Raw genomic sequence first — 19814 nt, 5'->3', positions numbered from 1 at the left:
TTACACTAATATTTAACTCAGATCCCCCACCCACCCCACCCCACCCCACCACACCCAACCACACCCACCCCAACCCTTTCAAAAAAAAAAAAAAAAAAAAAAATCACGTTTAGCAGCATTTTCCTCTCATTTCACAACCATGGATGAAACTGCATTAAGAGAACGAACTTTACAAATAATTTAATGAGCTGTTCGTGGTTTGTTATGTTTTTTGTTTGTTTGTTTGTTTTTTTTGGCTAACTTAACCAGCAGCATTCTCTCTCAAGAGCTCTGATTACAGTACAGTCCATTGGGAGTAGGAAGTGGGCGTGGCTTGCCTTAGACCGGCTCGCGTGCGCGAGACTTTTCTCTCAATTGCTCACTGAGGAGAAACCTAAAGCAGAAAGTTCTCTCTCAGAAAATAAATAAATAAATAAACGAATAAAACGCGACAAAACCCGGAGCTCCGTCTATAAAGGTAAGGTTTTAACGTAATTCATGTTCAACGGCCATTTTGGATTTATTTTAGTCCTGTCATTTAATAATACTATTTTTATTTCGCACCATTTCCACTACGTAAGCTTTAAACGGAAAGAAGTTGGCGTTATGTTTCAGCGTAGGCTTCTGCATACGGGTTACAGGTCACCATGGATACCTGCGTAACTAGCTACTGTCATACTAAATACTGTAGTACAGCAGTACGTTATCTGCGGTAACTCTGGTAACGCTTTACGACAGTACGCGCTCTAGCCGTTTTTTCAAACTATTTTCTGTACTAGTATAGTACAATAGTTTTGTTTCTGGATATTTAATTTACTTAGGCTTATTTGTTCCTTGTAAACACCCATGTTTGATGAAAATATTTATTATTAATCACCTGCGTGTTTACTTAAAATGCTTATAATAATAAAAAAATACAGGAGAAATACAAATAATTAAAGTAGCAGAACTGATAAATAGTTATCAGCAAAAGCACACACACACACACACACACTTGTTGAAAATGTTACCAGAGGTTTAAATTGCATGCTGTAAACATTTGATCAGTGTATACGTAAGAATATATAAACTATTGAACAGTTACGTAAGAATTGTTAAGCCTCAGTCATGCATCTGGATCACGGACTCTTTAGCGTGCCGTGATCCAGCAGGAACCTCTACTGAGCAATCTAAACAGTGTAAGAAAACAGACGCATCTTCCATGGTCATTGGTTAAAATGAGCCCCACGAGATTTCCCTCCTGAACGCCGCCTCCTTTTCTGCCCTGCCAGGAAGCGTCAAGGCCGGACGGGTGTGATTAGCGCCTGAAATACAGCCACACACACTCTCACACACACACTCTCACACACGCAGGCACAGTGCTGTAACCCGTCCTGTCCTCAGGTGCCGGCTGATAGAGAACCGTACGCTCCGGAACGACACTGCTTCCAGACATGGAGACCTTCGGCACTATTTTGGCTTTGCTGATGATCTTCAGCGCTGCTGCAGCTTCAGGTAACACCGCCATCTCATCCTGTTTCAGTCTGCAAGTTTTCGTACACTTATACCTACACTCCTTGAAAAAATAGGATCCCTCAAGCGTTCCCTCCATTGGCTGTATGGTTAAAAACTACTTGGAACTTGTTTTTTGTTTTTGTGGTTTTTTTTTTTCTCCAAAAAGGGGAAGGTTTCCCAACACTATTGAACCAAAGAACTCTTTAGGGTGCTAGATTGACCATCTGAAGGGTATCTGCTCTGAAATTAAGGGTTTAGAATTGACAGCTGTGTTCATTTTGGTAACATGATATCACGACATTGCAGACACAAGAACTTAGGACTTGAAAGATCTGGAATTTCTTTCTTAAGCATCTATCTAATCATCGATCGTTCAGGATCGTTCGTATTTCTGCTCTTAAAACTTAAAGGTCTCTGGAGTGACACCTTGAATTACCTGGTCAAGCACACTTAGAAAAAAGGCTTCTTCAAGGGTTCCATATTACTTGATATGGAACTGTAAGGGTTCCTCACAGATGGACGAGCGAAGAAACTACATTTTCTAAGCGCGTATGCTCTGGGATTTCTATAACGACTTTATCTGATTGTGTGTTAGAGATGGATCATGAAAATGTTACAATATTGTAAACATTCACCAGTTTTGGTTTCTTTTTCTGTTCACATATTTCATTGTTTGGGAAAATAAGATAAAAACTAAAATAACGGACAGTTTGAAAATGAAAGATGAAAGAATAATAAAACGTCTGGATTTTTTTTTTTTTGTTCACGCGGAAGGAACAAGAACTCTATTTTCTATGATTTGCCTATATAATATGTCTACATATTTCTATACGTATAGCTACCTGCAGTTTTGCTTTCTTCATGATCTGGCTTTTATTTTGAAAATAAAATGCTGTATTGTGGGATAAAAATAACATGGAATGGTTATGGATATGGAATGATGCATACTTTGATATAGTAAATATTCACGTTGTTGAAAGTGAGCTTTAGTACGAGTACTATTGTATACACTACTACACCAATATTGTGATACATTTTATTCGATCTTCTCTCCCATGTGAGCTTTCCAACCTTTGAAGGTTGGCTTAATGAATTTCGATCGCGTGTTCTGTTATTAGATGTAAAGGCCACGTGAATATATCACGTAAGGAAATTCTGTTCAATATGAGGAAACGGTTGTTGTTATTAATACCCCTGCTGGCTGAAAGAACCCTCTATTCTTTCAACAGTGGGCGTGCATCATGGTATATTTATTCAGGTTCGGATTCTTGAGAACGAGCCAAATTGGGACATTGTTGCGTGCTTGGGAAAGAGCCGCTGTTGTTATCATGTAAACATGTGACGTGCCGCAGCATCGTGATTATCGCCCGAGATTTTTAACAACCTGGCAAAGTAAAAAATCTGCACAAGACATCTGATGTCATGGTAAAACGGAGTCACTGTTAAAACCACAAAGTTGATTAATTTCCTATAAGCACACATCCGGAAGTGTTCCTCTCATACCACAGCAATTTGCCACAAACAGTTTTTCTAACATTAATTTTCTCCATTTTTTACCAGCTGTAAACAATCATGCTCCTGAGAAACCGCACAGAAGCGTAAACTCCTCTGTCCTGAAGAAGTCATGAAAACTTTGTTACAGCTTTACCGCTGACACTGGAGACTCCTTCCATTAATAAATGACTCTTTACCGAAAAGCTCGCCTCATAGTTGATGTTGCGTGCCCCCGCCGTACAAAAGTCCCAGTGGCTGAGCTGTTACTATAGAAACGATAACGTATTAGAATGACTGATTTAATAAAAAGTCGTTAGGTGTAGAATTCCACCCGCTCTAAATCATACACAGAGATAAAGTAGAGCGACAAGATTACATTTATTTGAGTGAATTATAATAAATTGTTATTAGAGAGCGCGCGAGAGAGAGAGAGAGAGAGCGCGAGAGAGAGCAAGAGAGAGAGCGAGAGCTTAACTACCGTATGCAACTCTAACTGTATGTTACTATGGTTACAGTTGTTTATAGGCAGAGCGTTAATTTTGAAGGATGATTAAACTGACTGGAACTACTTGCGGATTATACGGTTCGAACGCACACCTTCCAGCCAATCCGAATCGAGTATTCAGACAGACCACGGTATAAAGAAAAATAATCCACACCCTCTGATCAATCAGCATGGAGAATTCATCAACGCTGTGGTGTAATGTGTGTGTATAATGTTGCACATATGTGTATATGTTGAGTAGGTTCGATTGGGTTTCTTTAAATGAATTTTTAAAAATTCTTTACAAAAGACATGCTTGGTGTATTTTTGCGTCTATGGTTTTGGATTAGCGCTGCAATGCTCATGTAGCTAACATGCTAACCAGTTTAGCATTGTGCAGTTTAGCAGAAGTGGTTTCTTGGTTAACTCTGGTCGTTGTGGGTTATTTCGGTCCTGTTTTCTGGGCAGGAAGTGGTAAAGTAACAAGTCAGCATAGACTTATGAAACCTTTATGTCAGCTAATAGAGGTTTGCGCTGATGAACATGTAGAGCATGTATATCTACATGTATGGAAGAAGGTACTGTGTATGGGAGGTATTGTACAGTTGAGTGCAAAAGTTTGCACCTGCTATGGCATTTTAATGGGAAAAAGCACCTGTATTTTACAATTTTTCTACAAAACAAATAGAATTACAAAATGGATGTGCTCTGTAATTAGGCAGCGATCCAAAACATGAAGCAGAATCAGGCTTCGAAATGTCTGAATGCTATAAATGACATTTCTGCGCTATGTCCCAAGCGGTTCTTGTATTAATCATTACTAGTAGATGACTAGCATCCCATGATGCACATGCTAGCCAGCCAGCTGGGAAAAAGTGTGTATAAGAGAAAAAGAAAGAGGTGTGTGTGTGTGAAAGAGAGAGAGAGAGGTAGAGAGAGGCAGCATGTACAGTGGTGCTTGAAAGTTTGTGAACCCTTTAGAATTTTCTATATATTCGCATAAATATGACCAAATCATATATCAGATTTTCACAAAAGTCCTCAAAGGTAGATAAAGAGAACCCTATTAAACAAACGAGACAAAAATAGTATACATAGCCGTTTATTTATTGAGGAAAATGATCCAATATTACACATCTGTGAGTGGCAAAAGTATGTGAACCTCTAGGTTTAGCAGTTCATTTGAAGGTGAAATTAGAGTCAGTTCTTTTCAGTCAATGGGATGACGATCAGGTGTGAGTGAGCACACTGTTTAATTTAAAGAACAGGGATCTTATCAGAGTCTGATCTTCACAACACATGTTTGTGGAAGTGTGTCATGGCACGAACAAAATGAGATTTCTGAGGAGCTCAGAAAAAGAGTTGTTGATGCTTATCAGGCTGGAAAAGGTTAGAAAACCAACTCTAAAGAGTTTGGACTCCACCGATCCACAGTCAGACAGATTGTGTAGAAATGGAGGAAATTTAAGACCATTGTTCCAATCCCCAGGAGTGGAGACCAACAAAGATCACTCCAAGAGCAAGACGTGTAATATTCTTCGAGGTCACAGAGGAACCCAGGGTAACTTCTAAGCAACTAAAGGCCTCTCTCACATTGTCTAATGTTAATGTTCACAAGTCCACCATCAGGAGAACACTGAACAACTATGGTGTGCATGGCAGGGCTGCAAGGAGAAAGCCTCCGCTCTCCAAAAATAACATTGCTGCACATCTGCAGTTTGCTAAAGATCACGTGGACGAGCCAGAATGCTCTTGGAAAAATGTTTTGTGGACAGATGAGACCAAAATAGAATTTTTGGTTTACATGAGAAGCGTTATGTTTGGAGAAAGGAAAACACTGCATTCCAGGATAAGAACCTTATCCCATCTGTGAAATATTGTGGTGGTAGTATCATGATGTGAGGCTGTTTTGCTGCATCTGGTCCAGGATGACTCGACATAATTGATGGAACAATGAATTCTGAATTATACCAGCGAATTCTAAAGCAAAATATTAGGACATCTATCTGTGCTCTGAATCTCTAGAGAAAGTGGGTCATGCAGAAAGACAATGACCCTAATCACACAAGTCGTTCTACTAAAGAAAGAAAGAAGAATAAAGTTAATGTTTTGGAATGGCCAAGTCAAAGTCCTGAGCTTAAATGTTGTAGAAGGACCTGAAGCGAGCAGTTCATGTGAGGAAACCCACCAACATCCCAGAGTTGAAGCTGTTCTGTCCTGAGGAACGGACTAAAATTCCTCCGAGTCGATGTGCAGGACTGATCAACAGTTACCCCAAACATTTATCTGCAGTTATTGCTGCACAAGGGGGTCACACCAGATACCGAAAGCAAAGGTGCACATACTTTTACCCCTCACAGATATGTAATACTATATCATTTTCCTCAATAAATAATTCACCAAGTATACTGTTTTTGTCTCATTTGTTTAATTGGGTTCTCTTTATCTACCTTTAGGACTTGTGTCATATTTATACAGATATATAGAAAATTCTAAAGAGTTCACAAACTTTCAAGCACCACTGTATATATGAACCGGAGTCTATATATATATAGAGAGAGAGAGACGATGAGAAGGAGAAGGAGAAGGAGCGCTGCAGTGGATCCACAGGGAGCGATATCCTGAGGAAGAACGCAGCGATCAGGGCGCCATTACATAACCACTGTAACAACTGTACCCAGCGGCCCAGTGGCGTCACCGGCCCTCTGCAGCCCCGCCGAGAAAGAGACGGAAAAAATAGGCCGCCAGGGAAACAGACGGAGAGAGTCGGAGAGATGACGGACGTCTGCTCTGATGTTAGACAAAAAGAGTGAAAAAACAAAAAGCTAAATCAGAGAGAGAAACCCCCCCCCCCCCCCCCCCCCCCCCCCTTAGACAAATAAAGCACTTCCTTTCTTTCCAAATGAGCCTGGCCAAATCTCAAATGACCCCATGCCCAATTGCCCTCTATGCCCCAGACAAAGTGCCTTTGCCCTTAAATTTCAATACCATGCCTACCAAATTACCACAAAGACCTGCACCTAAATGCCCCCACAAAAAATCCCCAGTTCACATATCCCACTGGCCCAACCTAAATGCCCTTGTCTAAATATTTATGAGCCAAGAGCACCAAAGTAAATGCCTCTGGAAACACAACCCAAGCCAAAATGCCTCCACCACATACCCCAATTCCATTTAATTAAATACCGCAGCTAAAATACCACTTCCATATTTGTTTTGCCCATACATCCCTGAATTAAGTTCCTCAGGTGAAATGCCCCAACATAAATGTCCTGCAAAATGCCTCAACTCCAAAATGTCCCTGACCCAAATGCCCCAACAGTGCTCTGCCCTCGGCCAAAAATACCCGTCACTGTGTCCTTTGGCCGGAAGACAGCCAAAATGCCCCTGACCAAATTGTCCCTGCCGCGATAGGCCCAACTTAAACTGCTGGAAACGAACTCCAAAGCCTCCAGCATATACCCCATTTCCACATACCTAAATGCCTCCGTTGAAATACAATCACCCCATTTGTCCTGACCCAAATACTCCTGCATAAATGCCTCTGGTAAAATGCCCCAACCTCAATGAGCCGAAAGCCCCAAGCTAAATGTCCCTCTTCAAATGTTCCTGATCCAAACGCTCCAAGCTAAAAATTCTTTTGGCCCAAATGCCCCAATGTAAATGCCCCTGTCCAAATCTCCTTGGCTGTAGTGCCCCAAATTAAATGCCTCTGGAAATGTTTTTTTTGCACAAATGTTGTTAGCCAAAATGTATTGAATCAAAAGCCCCCTACACCAAAATGCACCAACACACATATATATATATATATATATATATATATATATATATATATATATATATATATATATATATATATATATATATATATAATATAACTGCCGAAATGCCCCCATTCCAGCCAAAGCTGTTGATCCAAATATCGATGAGTAATGTATTATGTTAACATTAGAGAGCAGGGGGGAAAAAAGCAATAAGCTAATTTTAGCACACTCACATTAGCATATAGTATCGGCTGTGTTTTTATTCCCGTGCCCAACTGCCCCCGCCGGACAGGGTGGAAGGGAGACCCAATGACGCGACCTCTTGTCGCTCCTGGAGTCCGATTTTTATCTCCAGATTGCAATTAACAATCCCCCTGTCTTTCCCTCCAGACTCCACTCGACTGCCAATTCTTTCTTTTTTTTTTTCTCTCTTTCTCTCTCTCTCCACTTCAGCTGACTCTGTTTGTGCATTTTTCCCGCTCCTCTTCCTGTGTGTGACGTTTTTTTTTTTTTTTTTTTTTACCTCAGTGCTTTCTGTGTGGGCTGATGGAATATTTTCAGATGGGTAAAGGCAGGCGCTCGACCCGACGTTCATACGGAAGCTCGGTGGAATTTTCCACTCGAGTCTAATTCCCATTCGATGCAACACGCTAACAAGACACTCATATCAACAGGAGCGGAAGATCAAAGCAGCGCTCGTGGAGATGCGCTTAATTCCCTTAGCACTTCTTACTCACTAAGTACTGCCTGATTTTAATGAGGTCTTTTAGTGTCAGCAGTGCGGAGTTAAACCGCTTCAGCGCCACTGAACATACATCAGTGCATAACATCTGTCTGAACATTAACCCAGTATCACGTCTTAAGATTTCTCTAAACTGATTTATCACGGTACACCGTCATACCGATATACCGTCTCGCTCCTTACGCCAGACTTCCGAGAGCTGAATGGCTCATTAGCGCCAGGCTGAGATAAATCTCAGAGCCGCTGTTAGCACCAGAGCGGCGGCCGTCTGGACCGATAAGGATCGCCGCTCACTGCCTGAACCTCTGTCGTCCTCTTTCACTGTTTTTTTTTTTTCTTTTTTTTTCTTTCTGAGGAAAGACATTAACAAAAGGCTTGAGAATGTCTCGGAGAAAGTCTCTGTTGTTTCTCTTATGGCACTCAGCCACCGTTCTACGGCTTATAAACGCAAACAGGCACCCAGTATACGCTGCAGATCTGTGATTCATACTAGATTGTATTATTGCATTGAAGTCCAAATCCTTTCCGGGAGGTTTCTTAAGGTTTAACACACCACGGTTGCCTAAGTGTTTAACTGGACCATGAGCTGAGCTGAATCACTTCATTGTTTTTGAGAGTTTTGCACTGGAGCTACTTCGTTATGAATAAATGGAAAACGTTATTTATTGATTTATTTTGAGATATATTAAAAGATAATTTGCCTCGTGATATACTTTCTGTTCTTTCTAATTGTACTTGGTTTACTTTAAGCATACCCGACGCCATTCGTGTCCAGATTATTAGTTTACTTCTAGATATACTCACATCTACTTTTACTAGATCGGCATTAAATTATTAATGTGATTTAGTTGTTGTTTTTTTTTTTTTTGGTGTGTGTGTGTGTGTGTGAAAGTCGTCAACCTATTCAAACATAACTCTTTGTCATTAAAGTGAGGTTAAAGTTGACATTATTGATATTTTTTTGTGGCTGAGTTACGGAAGTTATTATTTTATTAAACGCATTCAGTTCAACGCACAGTTTATTACCGTACAAACTTATTTATTAGTCAGTAATAAATATAACTTTGAGAATGACGAGTTGTCCGTTTGCAACAACATTGTTTAAAAAAAAAAAAAATGGCTATGTTTCACGGATCCTACTTCGAGAATCATGGCACTATACAGTCTGCTAAACATGATTTTAATGAGGAATTGTATTTCGAGAAAACATTCCAGACTCACTTCATTGAAATCCATATTAAGGAGATGAATTAAGGATTTAGTACACCGTGCTAAACTGGCAGCTATAATCGTAACTGTTCACCGTCATCTATATAAGCATTGCATGAATTTCATATATAGTTAAAGAGTACATTAAGTGCATAAGCAGATTTAACACACATATATAATATGTTGAATACACACATATTAAATGATAAGTCTCGAATTAGAAGGTGGATTCGTTTTCTGTAACAGCGGCTGCGGCAGTAGTTCCGGCTGTAACACAGATCACAGGTTTGTACGTAGTAATGTGCTTGTTTCTAATACAGTAAAATATCGATTCTATAGTAACAGCAACTTCATTCACTTTCACAGGGACTTGTACGGAGCACACGCCAGATAAACGGATTTAAAAACGCGTGTAAGCGTTGATACGGTGACGTTTTCAGTAAGGAGATGTTTATTTAACGTTTATGGACAACACTTGCCTCTACTCCATACGCTATACTCCAAACTCCATACTCCAAACTCCATACTCTATACCCCAAACTCTATGCCCCACACTCTATACTCCAAATGCAATACTCTATACGCCATTCTCCATACTCTATACTCCATACTCAATACTCAATACTCCATACTCCATACTCTATACTCCAAACTCTATACTCCATACTCCATACTCTATACTCCAAACTCTATACTCCATACTCCATACTCTATACTCCAAATGGTATACTCCATACTCTATACTCCATACTCTATACTCTATACTCCAAATGGTATACTCCATAGTCTATGCTCCAAACTCTATACTCAAAACTCTTTACTTCAAACTCCATACTCCATACTCTATACCCCAAACTCTATATTCCATACTTTATACTCCAAACTCCATAAGCCATACTCTATACTCCGTACTCTATACCCCAAACTGTATACTCCAAACTCTATACTCCATACTCCATACTCTATACTCCAAACTCTATACTCCAAACTCCATACTCTATACTCCAAACTCTATACTCCAAACTCCATACTCTATACTCTAAACTCTATACTCCAAACTCCATACTCTATACTCCAAATGGTATACTCCATAGTCTATGCTCCAAACTCTATACTCAAAACTCTTTACTCCAAACTCCATACTCCATACTCTATACCCCAAACTCTATATTCCATACTTTATACTCCAAACTCCATACGCCATACTCTATACTCCGTACTCTATACCCCAAACTGTATACTCCATACTCTATACACCAAACTCCATACTCTATACTCAAAACTCTATACTCCAAACGGTATACTCCATACTCTATACTCCAAACGCCATACTCTATACTCCATACTGTATACTCCAAACTCTGTACTCAATACTCTATACTCCAAACTCTACACTCCATACTCCATACTCTAAACTCCATACTCCAAACTCTATACTCCAAACTCCGTACTCCATACTCCATACTCCATACTCTATACCAATCTCTATACTCCAAACTCCGTACTCCATACTCCATACTCTATACTCCAAACTCTATACTCTATGCTCCCCACTCTGTATTCCATAGTCCATACTCTATACTCTATACACTTGTAACAGAGGAGTTTACAATTTACATTACAAGCTGCATTTTTTTTGTCTTATTAACTTCAAGAGAGAAAAAAATGAGGCTGGTGAAGGAACAGATGTTTGTAACTGCTGTAATATAAGTGAGAACAGGAACATGTTCCAGCTTTAAGTGGTTGAAAAAGGCGAAGTGTCTTTCATTTATAAATTAAACAGAGTAATTGTTGGCAAATCGTTGTGGGAGAAGTGGAATGAAACAGTATTATTCCTTAGTAAGTCGTTGACAGTTGCAGGATTTGAAGCTGATCCGTTGAGGTTCACATTAGTGAGTCTCCTTATACATAAATTTACACAAACTTAGTTTCCCTACTAACTAGATTTTCATCCAGTGTTTCTTGTGTAAAGAAAAACTCAATGATCACTGCTCGGAGTTGTGCCTCTGACTTGTTACGACACTGTGCAGTCCTCTGCGTTACTCGGAGGAACAGATTTTCGGTACACGACTGAGGTCAAACCGAGTATTTTTCAAAACGCTGCAAATCATCGCAGCGTTTACTGCTCGAATCATTCCTCACAGGCTCACACATAAATCTTCCTTTGGGTCAGAGTCATCAGTGACGCCGCTGCAGCATTCGTCGCGTCTATGCGAAACATATGTTTGTGTGCAGCGACATCAGACTTGAATGATTAAGAGCGCCAGCGCTTCCATCTGCTCGGCGGAACAGGCTAACAGCCTCGGCTAAACGAATCCTTCCTCCACGAGCCGTGGCGCTAATTAATGCAGCGAAGACGGATGAGCTCTCTGTGCCGCGCCCCGCACCCCACCACCACCAGCTCATCCTCATCCACTAATTCATTTCTAAATACTTAGCGTTCTGTTCACGCTGTTGTTCCTGATGATCTGTCATCGCTGTAAAAAGTGCGCCATATGCCCTGAAGATGTGCAGAAACACGCATGAGGGAGGAAAGTTGCCGAGAAGCGTGTTTGCGTTATTGGTTAACATAACATAATCACTCTCACCGTCAGTTCGAAATTGTTTGCTGAGAGAAATGTGTTAACTTTTAGTAAATTAGATTATACCACAGCAGTGTATTCTGGAAATTCTTGAGTTTTCTATAACAGCAGCTGCAAATCACTGGTTTTATATTAACGCGTGTATGTACATACGTTATGGTTTCTATAGTAACAGCTTATTCACAGGGACTGACGCTCCACAAAAACAGGCTGGAAATTCTAATGAAATGTTCACTGACGGTTTTAGAAGGCATCTCCTGTGTCAGCACTTTGTAACCTTCAGGGGTGGAGCTGTCACTTTTACTGTAAGTTCTCCGACTCGTTGAACAGGCGTTGAACTTTGCGGTTTTTCGGAAACATAGAGAAGTCTTCATAAGTTCTTCCTGAACCCTGAATTAAAAGTGGAACTAAGACTGTTTTGTCAAAATGAAACTTTACACGCTCGGATCACATGTGCATTAGTAAAACTCTTCTTTATATCAGTAGTATACCAGGCATGGCTTATCTGAAGAGGAATTTCATCTCCCGTTTGCTCTCAGCAGGATCTATAAGTATTAGAAATATATCCGAGGCGCAATTTTTTTTTTTTAATCCATATTCTCTCTGTTGTTAATTTTATATACATATTTTAACATAATGCCAAAATTTTTTACTGTATTACTATCAAATGCAAAGACAGTCTTGGTGAACAGTGAACAGTGAACAGTAATGCTTCACTCAGACTGTTATAATGATTATAAGGCTCAGGTGGGGATTTTTTTGGAGTAGGGGTTAAAGGTCACGGGACAGCTCAGGTCTCTGCGCGCCACTGATAAGAGTTTGTTTGTCTTCCTGTGGATGGTTAGGCCGGGGTCGGCGGCCACGGAAGTGCCAGGACAATAGGTGTGTGGAGCAGAGGCATGGTTTTTTTTTCGCTCCCTCCCTCGTTCACTTGGTCACTCGGACCCCCTTGACTTCACCCTCAGCCTGCACACAAACACTCCTGAGCGCAGTGTTAGCACTTTTCAAATAATCCCCGAAGGTCACATGACACACGAAGCATTCGAATCAAATCTTGTGAATCACGACGTGACCTCTAGCTAAATTCCGGGTCATATTTGAAGTACGAGTTCACAGATTCACCTGCGTACCGTTTTTACGTCTGAAATTTTTAAAGTGACATCCACTGTATGTTTATTTAGCATGAATGGAATGAGTCTCCAGCGTCAGTGCTTTGTAACAGTTGTAGGTAAAGCTCTAAATTTCCGACTTTTTCAGGACTCCATACTCCATACTCTATACTCCATACTCCATACTCTATACTCTATACTCCATACTCTATACTCTATACTCCATACTCCATACTCTATACTCCATACTCTATACTCCATACTCTATACTCCATACTCTATACTCTATACTCCATACTCTATACTCTATACTCTAAACTCCTTACTCTACACACCATACTCTATACTCCAAACTTTATACTCTATACTCCATACTCTATACTCCAAACTTTATACTCCATACTCCAAACTCCATAGTCCATACCCCACACTCTATACTCCAAATGCAATACTCTATACGCCATTCTCCATACTCCATACTCCATACTCTATACTCCATACTCCATACTCTATACTCTATACTCTATACACTATACTCTATACTCCATACTCTATACTCCATACTCTATACTCTATACTCCATACACTATACTCTGTATGTATAACATAATTGCCCTGTTCCAAACTAGAACCCTTTTAGGGAGGTAAAAACCCATAACTATATGGAGGGTCCTTATCTAAGCACAGTTCTTTGTAGCAGACATGTTTTTGGACTTCTGAAACGTTTCTGGTGTGGCGTGGATCATCACTCAGTGAACAGCTCACGGATTTCCTCATGGCATGTAAACGTTAGGAATTTACTCTGCGTCACTTTGGCTCGATGGTGTATAACTAATAAAGCTTATCATCAATAAACCAGAGTGTCGGCCAGAACACTCGCGGACACGAGCCATGCAAATTGATTAATGTACTGCACAGATAATTAGGCCTCAGTGTTAGTATGCGTCCATCGTAGCAGCTCAGGAAGCTCGTGACGGAAAACTCATCTTGGCTTCCTCAACCCTCCTCCTGTAATAAGTGTGCGAGAGAATCAGCGAGAGAATCATACAGTCATATTGATGATAAATAGCTCCACACCTGCTTCAGACGCACCATAAAATCGAAATAATAGGAAACAATAGCCGAGCGCCTCGTCCGAGGAGTGGCTCCGACTTTCTGACGAGACTCAATAAAGGAAGTCGCTGCTTCCAGGAAGTAGACGTTCGCTGCCAGCTGAGGACAAGTTCTTTGAGGTTCTGTGTTTTTTTTTCGTCCCTTGTTTTTTGCTGACTGGAGACTTAGCAACTTCCTCGGCGAAACTCGCAAAACAAGAACCGATTATGCGGATTTTTCGGTTTCTGCTTTGCGGCCACTGATTGTGGGATCAGTCTGCAACTTTTCATCTTTACAGCACTTCAATGCCACATACTCCAAACACGCGAAACGTGTCGTCAGGTGTTACCGGTGTTCAGGGCCCTGATTTTGGGCGATATTTAAAAAAAATGATTGTAATAAATATATCATTGTAATATTATTTTACAAGTCAATAAACTGGATGATTTAATGAGTCATGAATGAATAAGTAAGGATTAAAACATGTCGTGCTGTGCTTCATAGAAAATAAACACTCATGAAGCGGCGTGACTTTTACCACCCCAAGTTGTATTTATTTTTATTTAATGTTGTGGAATGTCTACGAAACAAGTTCGTTCCTGTTCTCAGTTACGTCATAGCAGCTTCAAACAGCCGTTCCATCACCAGCCTCTGTTTTATTTCTATTTATTAAAGTCTACAAGACAAAAACAAAAACGCCGCTTCCGAGAACGCGGAAAGTCCGAAAAGACTTTCGGGTGTCGGAAAATGAATAAATGTCGCCTCAGGCTAAGACTTTTAGAAACGTTTATTTAACGTGTTCATGTGGCGTGTCCATCATAACGTGTAAGTCGTCACTCTACTGTAGAGTTGACACGTTAGAACAGAAGCGAATTAAAGAGATGAATCCTGAAAAGGAATCGTTTTACTGAATCGTTTAGTAAATACTCGAGCTTAAGCAAGGCAACAGTCATTTTAAAAGCACAGTGGGATGGAATTTTTTCAAGCTGTACCCCAGGGATGTGTGTGTGTGTGTGTGTGTTTGTCCAACATTTAGCAATCCTTTCATGACGCACTCCCTCTATCACCCCCTTAGCCAGCAAACGGGACTCCCTTATGAGTGTGTTTTGGCTCAGAGTGAGGTCTCTGGGCCGAACAGGAAACGAACACACGGTCACACACACACACACGGACCAAGGAAAAAGTGCAAGGCAAACAAATGCCTCATAAAGTGCTCACGATGTACAGCGACAGCTATCGTTTTATCTGTCGCGTCTGAAGATGAAAAATAAGCCACGCTCTCATCGTTCCCTGCCGAATACACACGCGAATGGGAATCCTCAGCCTCGAGGCGCAGTTTGCATGGGAAAAAGTCGTTCAAGCTGCTGATAAAGTAGATTCTACCTCATTTAACACAGAAACGTTTAGCAGAGGCGTTTAGTGACATCGGCATTTCCGGCGGGTCAGGTTCATCGGTCAGTGTGAACGCAGCTCCGCGCCTGATTTTAGTGACTGATAGATGTGACCGAGCCGAGACTCCCACAGCCGAGACCGAGATAAATCTCCTCGCCGTCACAGGCCGTTGACTTTTACAGAGGAATAAGGCTCGTTGTTAGCGTTACAGGCAGCTGCGAGAGCTGTGAACCCGCTATAGGACATCGGATTCGTTAGAACGTCTCAAGGTTTAGGTCTGAAAAAGACAGGTAACAGTTAGCGGGGCCACCATGAGCGCCGCGATGAGCTCGTTTTCTAAACATAGCGCTTCCTGTCATCCTTGCGAACATACCGGCTTCCTGTTCCTCCTCTGGCCGCTCCTGGAAACAGTGCAGAACAAATGGGACTTAGGCCTGGTTTGTACTTCTGCTTCGACGTGTTTGTGAACAGGTCTAAATACTCCTCAGTGGCACAAAAATGAATAGCGAAGGTGAAATGGATCAGTAGGACTTACTTCCAGGTTCTAGATCACAGACACCGTGTATTAAAGTCGACCCGATAGGGGAGAGTTTTCAGATCCCCGTGCAACTCTGCACCCCACGCTTACCCATAAACCCCCTCTCTGTGTCCTTACACAAATACACCTCAACGTACGAGTAGAAGCAAAACAGCATTTTTTTTTGCTATTCACTTTCCCAGTATCTAAAAATCGACCCGCGTTATGAGGGAAAAAAAAAAAAAGCTACTAAACATTTCCCGCAATCTAAAAAATTAAATGCTTTAAAAAAAATTGCGCTCTTGGTGACAAACAGGACTAGACTACGCCAAAACCATGTGATTTTCTTCAATCTGAAGGATTTGAGCCCTGATCCTCCAAGAGCCTTTGCCATATTTCTCATATTTCTCAAAAATGATCAAACTAATTGCTAGCTTAGTTTTGATCTATTCTTATACAGATATAAAAGTGATATAAGAATTATATATACATATACAAAGAATTTCCTATAACAGCACCATCTTTTATTCTTTACCTGTTGACTAAGCATGGACCTCTAACTGTTGTGCGTTATTATTTTCCATTCTCAAACAAGACTTCATCACGCTTCAGTATAACTCTGTTAGTTTTGCTTTAAAACGGATAAATTCCTGGTCATTCACTCTCCATCACGATGAAGAGAAAATGACTGTTTATAGATAGAATGGAAGAAAAAAAAAAAAAGCAGAGGGAGACGTTGAGTCTGGGCCAGACTGCAAAGAGTTCACGCCAAGTCTTTAAAACAATGAATTCTCCTGCCTGCCGGTGCCACGGGTTACACCTCAGCAACCAATCGCACCCTCGATCTTTCATTTCAAACATGAACTGAACCCTGCTGCTGATTGGCTAGGAAATGACACCTGACCTGTCAATTCCTGAGGAAAGACTCGGTTTACTTCTGGGAAATATTCATTGACCGAGGCGCCAAATAAAGACTCGGATAAATCATTATAGCATCTCTGGAAAACAATATGACACACACTTGCCAGCATGAAGTCAGGGTTTATTGGACATGGGGGTTTCAGGGTCCCAGGTTTTAATAAATCAGCAGACCTCGTGCGTGTGTGTGCGTGTGAGACCAATGACCTGCTAATATAAGAGCTGTCCATCATTTAAAGTAGGACGTGCTGCTAAAAGTGGAGCAATGACCAAAAACATTTACTCAAACGATGGTTTGGAATTTTTTTTTTTTCGTGGAATTTTCAATAAACCTAAAACGACACTGTCGCCGTGGACGGTTACGTCAGGAATAAAACGCTACGTGACGTGCTATTATAGGAAACTAACGACTGGGTGATGTGAATTTTCCAACGAACACGAATCCGTAATTCTTAAAGGACAGTTTCTTCCTTGTCTTGTCAGATTCCACGTTCTGCGAACTGGATGGGATTTACGGAAAAGGAAATGAAGTCATCAACGTGGTGGAGAAAACAGAAGGGTGCCGGACGAACTTCGTGATGGAGAACGGGACAGAAGTGCACATCCTCAAACTGCGCTTTTCTCAAGAGGTAAGTCCAATATTTACATTTATTTACTCATAACTACTGTTACTACTGCCATCAGTGTTATTCATTAAATAACGACGTGTCGTACGTTTTATAGTTACAATGTTGCAATGTTGTGGAATGTCAACGGTTAGATTTATAGAGCGCTTTTCTAGACACTCAAAGCGCTTTACATAGTATGGGGCGGGAGGGGGGTCTCATCAACCGCCACTAGTGTGTAGCATCCACCTGGGGGATGCGACAGCAGCCATATTGTCCCAGAACGCCCAACACACACCAGCTAATAGTGGAGAGGAGAAGAGAGTGAAGTAGCTAATTCAGAGATGGAGATTATTAGAGGGCTGTGATAGAGACGGACCAATGAGGGAATTTCGCCAGGACATCAGGGTTATACCCCTACTCTTTTATGAAAAGTATCCTGGGCTTTTTAATGACCTCGGAGAGTCAGGACCTCGGTTCAACGTCTCATCCGAAAGACATCCGAAAGTTAGTTCCTAGTTTTCAAAGAAACCACAAAGTATAAACTCATGAACTACATAAACCGTTACAAAGCACTGACACTGGAGACTCCTTTTGTAAATGTTCAATTAACGTCTCGATTTAACAGTCGAATCTGCTTGCTGAGAATGAGCTCGTAAAGTGCAGTATCGCCAGAGATGCTGTTAGAGAAAATAAACACCCTTTGAGCTATCGGATCGTTCTGGTTGATTTAAAAACAAACAAAAAAAAAAAACCCTGGATATATATGGATGTGTATTATGACGTGTTATGCATCAGTGCAGAATTGTACCTATTGTGAGCACACAATGGCCGTATTTTTCAGTGTCATGTCTGCACCTGCTCACTTCTCACCCCTCCGTCAGGTGATTTTGGTGCATAAACGCTGGCAAAACAAGACGCCGCAATACATGTCCTGGAATATTTATTAGCCAATTTATTCTCAATAAAATAGGAAATGTGGGAAATGTGAAATATTACTAATCCCCTTCTGGAGAAGCAGTCTGTTGACACGTACCACTATATCAACCCCCGCAGTATAAATCAGACTCCACAGCAGAAGCGAACCTCATTTCAAGCTCCCGAAACCTTTAATCACGACTCACAGCGAAATCCCAAACCTAATACCCTTCCGTCCGAATTTCTAAACAAACTCCATCCGAGCGTTTGCTTAGAACTCCGCTCCTGAGGGGCTGACTTTGTTTTCTCAAAGCATGCTGGAGTCAGATCGATGCCAGATGACCAGCAGCACTGGAGCTCCCGCGGGGGCCGGAAGAAAAACGGTCAGGACATCTCATCTGAGCTGCCATGAAAAAAACCTCCAACACATGCCAGGCGAGAGAGAGAGTGAGAAACGGCTCCCTGAGGTGAATGAGGTTACAGCAGGCGGGGAGCGAGTACGCTCTTCCCATCAACGAGAGTGAGTGTTGAGGGTCAGCATCAGCGGTGTCTGCCATGTTTGCTAATGGCAAAGACAGGATGAAGACACCGAGTCTAACACTCTAAAAAGTTCAGCACTGAGAAATGTTTGGATTTTATGTGTTTATATATTTATAAGCTGAGGCTTCTTCTGCCCAAACTCAAACTTTTTCTGCCCAAGGTAAGGCTTCTTTTATCCAAGCCAAGGCATTTTATGCCCAACCTGATGCTTCTGCCCAAGTTGAGGCTTCTTCTGCCAAAACTGAGGTTGTTTTTTGCCAAACCTGATACTTCTTTTGCCTAATCAGGAACTTCTTCTGTCCGAGCTGAATCACCCAACATTTTTTTTTCTGCCCAAGCCAAGGCTTTGTCCAAGCTGATTTTTTTTTTGCCCAAGGTGAGGCTTCATCTGCTCCAACACTGAGGCCTCTTCTTCTGGTTAAACTGAGGCTTGAGGCTTCTTTTTTTCCCACCCATCTTTTTCCCACTCTGGGGCTTTTGCCCAAGCTGAGGCTTTTTTCCCCCCACCCATCTCTTTCCCACTCTGGGGCTTCTGCCCACGCTGAGACTTCTTTTTCCCACCCTGGGGTTTCTGCCCAAGTTGAGACTTATTTTTCCCACCCTGGGGCTTCTGCCCAAGCTGAGACTTCTTTTTCCCACCCTGGGGTTTCTGCCCAAGTTGAGGCTTCTTTTTCCCACCCTGGGGCTTCTGCCCAAGTTGAGGCTTATTTTTCCCACCCTGGGGTTTCTGCCCAAGCTGAGGCTTCTTTTTTCCCCCACCCATCTCTTTCCCAGACTGGGGCTGCTGCCCAAGCTGAGGCTTCTTTTTTTTTCCACTCATCTTTTTCTAAGGCCTTTTCTGCTCAAGTCAAAGCCCCTTCCAACCAAGCCACGGCTTCTTCTGTGAAAGCTTTCACCCAAGAAGGCTTCTTCTGTCCAAACTATTGTTTTGCCCCAGATCTGAAGAACTACACTAGATGTTATGCAGTGTATCAG

The 19814-nt window shown here is 41.5% G+C and overlaps 1 protein-coding gene across 7 annotated transcripts in view; it reads left to right on the top strand.

Moving 5' to 3' along the window:
• The first annotated feature begins 303 nt into the window (after positions 1-303).
• The window catches only part of eng (endoglin), a 46223-nt gene continuing 26712 nt past the window's right edge, over positions 304-19814 (top strand). For 6 of the 7 annotated variants that reach the window (XR_001811118.3, XR_006981305.2, XR_001811119.3 and 3 more), the window contains exons 1-3: positions 304-457; positions 1251-1473; positions 17260-17405. Coding sequence is in view for 4 of the 7 variants with exons in the window: in XM_047151821.2 (XP_047007777.2) it covers positions 1413-1473; positions 17260-17405 (207 nt within the window). In the remaining 3 variants the exon portion in view is untranslated. The remainder of the gene's footprint in view (positions 458-1250; positions 1474-17259; positions 17406-19814) is intronic. The other variant, XM_017460425.3, reaches the window with a different exon arrangement.

This window comes from Ictalurus punctatus, chromosome 28, assembly GCF_001660625.3.
Source record: "Ictalurus punctatus breed USDA103 chromosome 28, Coco_2.0, whole genome shotgun sequence".
Taxonomy (NCBI): Eukaryota; Metazoa; Chordata; class Actinopteri; order Siluriformes; family Ictaluridae; genus Ictalurus; species Ictalurus punctatus.
Note: the sequence above shows the minus strand (reverse complement) of the source record. Positions and strands in the feature narration are given on the sequence as shown.